The 2,500-nt window shown below is 38.2% G+C and overlaps 1 protein-coding gene across 1 annotated transcript in view; it reads left to right on the top strand.

The window, feature by feature from the left end:
• The window catches only part of KIAA1598 (KIAA1598 ortholog), a 51,322-nt gene that overhangs the window by 10,300 nt on the left and 38,522 nt on the right, over nucleotides 1-2,500 (top strand). The window contains exon 3 of the mRNA XM_009072842.1: nucleotides 1,441-1,535. Coding sequence (XP_009071090.1) covers nucleotides 1,449-1,535 — 87 coding nt within the window. The 5' untranslated portion in view covers nucleotides 1,441-1,448. The remainder of the gene's footprint in view (nucleotides 1-1,440; nucleotides 1,536-2,500) is intronic.

Raw genomic sequence — 2,500 nt, 5'->3', positions numbered from 1 at the left:
GGTACAGCATGCTTGGAACAGATAATTTCTCCAAAGTCAGGAAAAATGGCAATCAAAAGACAACCAAAGAAAGAGGTGTGGTTGCTGTGCTGTTGGAAAGCTTCATGTGAACATAGTTTTTGGACCAAGATTTCCCAGTACCCTGCCCAACTCTTTTTTGTCTGCTCATGTTGTGTAGAACTTTTTTCTTGCTTGCAGCTACTCAGCAAATTGCTGGTTTCCTATGTTAATGACAAGAACTTCAATTGATACTAAGCATAGAGGTGCACAAATAACACTAAGGGCCTGCTCCTCCTATACTGAAGTCCTGTTTTGTAGTTGTTAAGATGGTCTTTGGAGCAGGAACAAGGCTGGAAGAATATAGTGTAAATACAGATGACTTTTCTAGTGTTTCCTTTCATTTTCATCAAGATAAGCTTTAAAACCTTGTAATTTTATACCACTGGGTAGAAGATTCTCCTTGCCCTCTTCCAAAGGTTTTGCCAAAATACTGAAGAGAGATAGCTAAGTCCTTTTTGATATCCAAATTATTATTCAGCTGCAAATGGTCCTTCCTGCATTGAAATCCTGAGAGTGGGCTGAGAAGGAATCTGTACCATGCAGAATTAGGGTCCAGGCTGCAGCTTAGGATGGATGAGGATGCCAGGAGCCAAGGGGGAATTGCATCAGTGAGCAAGGTGCTAGCCTGAGAAATGGCAACCTCTTCTTGAGTTTTCTGCTTTGCTCTCCTGTGCAACTTTAAGCTTGTCACGAGTGAAGTACCACATACTGTTGGAAGTTTAGTAGAATTGCAAGCCAAAATGTACCTGTACTTCTAAATTTAACTTCACTGGAGCATGTGCTGTAGGAGATATTGTGCATATGGAGACTTCAGTCACCGTGTGTCCATCTTGCAGCTCCTCAAGTACATGTTTAGCAAGTGTGATGATACATAAAATACCACATAAAAAAACCTGAAGACTGGAAAGTGAAAAGAATCTTTGCAACACACCCAAGTTAGTTGAAAATAATGAGGTTTCCACTCTTCTGAAAATGGTGTCCATACCAACATTTCAAGAGGATGGTGCTAGCAGTCTTAAGGGACAATCCTCACGGTCTCACTCTGAGTCCTCAAGTGTTGGTGAAATAACCAGGATGAGTGAGCATGGTCAGGGAGGCTCCTGCTGACCTTCTGCTTCCATAAGTTTACACTCAGTTCTACAGTTGCCCCTTCAATGCTACTGGCATGGCTTGACAGAGTTGCTTAAAGAAACAAACCAAATATTCAATGTTCAAAATAGTTCTTGTCTGTGGAGATAGATTATCTAAGTATGTACTTCCCTGTCTGTATCTGAAATGCTTACATTGAAAGTTAGCAGAAAAAGATATGCTATTTCTGATCATGGGAGGCATGTGTCAAACTCAGGAAAATACTGACTAATTTTTGAACTCTTCCCTTAGTTTCTCACATGGTTATTGAGGAAGTAAACTGTATTCAGAACCATCTTGAAATTGAGAAGACATGCCGTGAAAGTGCTGAGGCTTTGGCTTCTAAGGTAAGAAGAATCATGGTGGTGCTGTTTTATCTGATCTATTTACTAATCTATTTATTTATTTTAGACTTGAGGTTGTATGCATGTCCCTTACATGTTTTTGTATAATCTTGTGGATCTGTGAAGTAGTTTTGTAGTGATAAAAAACCAAAAGCCATATGCAAGATGCAAAATACAATTCCTGCCTTTAAAGAAAAAAAACCAAACAAACCTGTTTTAATTTAGTTTCTGTTATCATGGACCAGTGTCTCAATATCTGGTTTTCATATGCATTTAGGTTAAATGGAAAATAAGTTTTAGAACTCTCCTGTGTGAAATATAAACAATAATGAGCATTTCAGTGTCTAAATCAAATGGAAGAAGTCAACCACTGCATTACATTTCAGGTGATTGTTTATGAAAGCAAAGCGAGGGCAGGGGAAAGGTGACCTCCACTGCTCTGTTGATTGCGTCTAGTCTGATGAATTTAGCAAGTGTGTAATTTTCTATATTCCATCTCATCAGAAGTGCATTATTATTAAAGAATGTTTTTATCTCTCTTATATATTTTTGGTTGTGTAAAATGCATCTGAGCCACTTCATCAGAAAATGGATTACAGCAATTTTGAACCAAATTTCATTAGCAATGCTGACTGCCTTTTTTTTTCCCCCTCTTTTTTTCTCCCTCCTCCCCATTCCCTGCCCAAAGTACATCCTTAGATATGGTAAAAATCACACCAGCAAGAAATCACTTTAATTTAGATGCATTAGCAATGTACTTTCTGGAGGTATTTACTTAATTGTTTGCATAATGACACTATATTAGAATTCATAAGATAGACAATCAGCATATAAGTAAGAAAATGAACACATTTATGCAACTTTTCTTCTTCTCTGCACTTTTCCTGTAATGCATGTGCAAGGGCAGTTCAAATACTAGCTTTACCCCACGGGGTTGTTTTGTCAAAGCTGGTATGTTTGTTGCTGTG

This window comes from Acanthisitta chloris, unplaced genomic scaffold, assembly GCF_000695815.1.
Source record: "Acanthisitta chloris isolate BGI_N310 unplaced genomic scaffold, ASM69581v1 scaffold31424, whole genome shotgun sequence".
In the NCBI taxonomy this organism is placed as follows: domain Eukaryota; kingdom Metazoa; phylum Chordata; class Aves; order Passeriformes; family Acanthisittidae; genus Acanthisitta; species Acanthisitta chloris.
The sequence above is the reverse complement of the archived record's forward strand: the minus strand, read 5'-3'. Positions and strand labels throughout refer to the sequence as shown.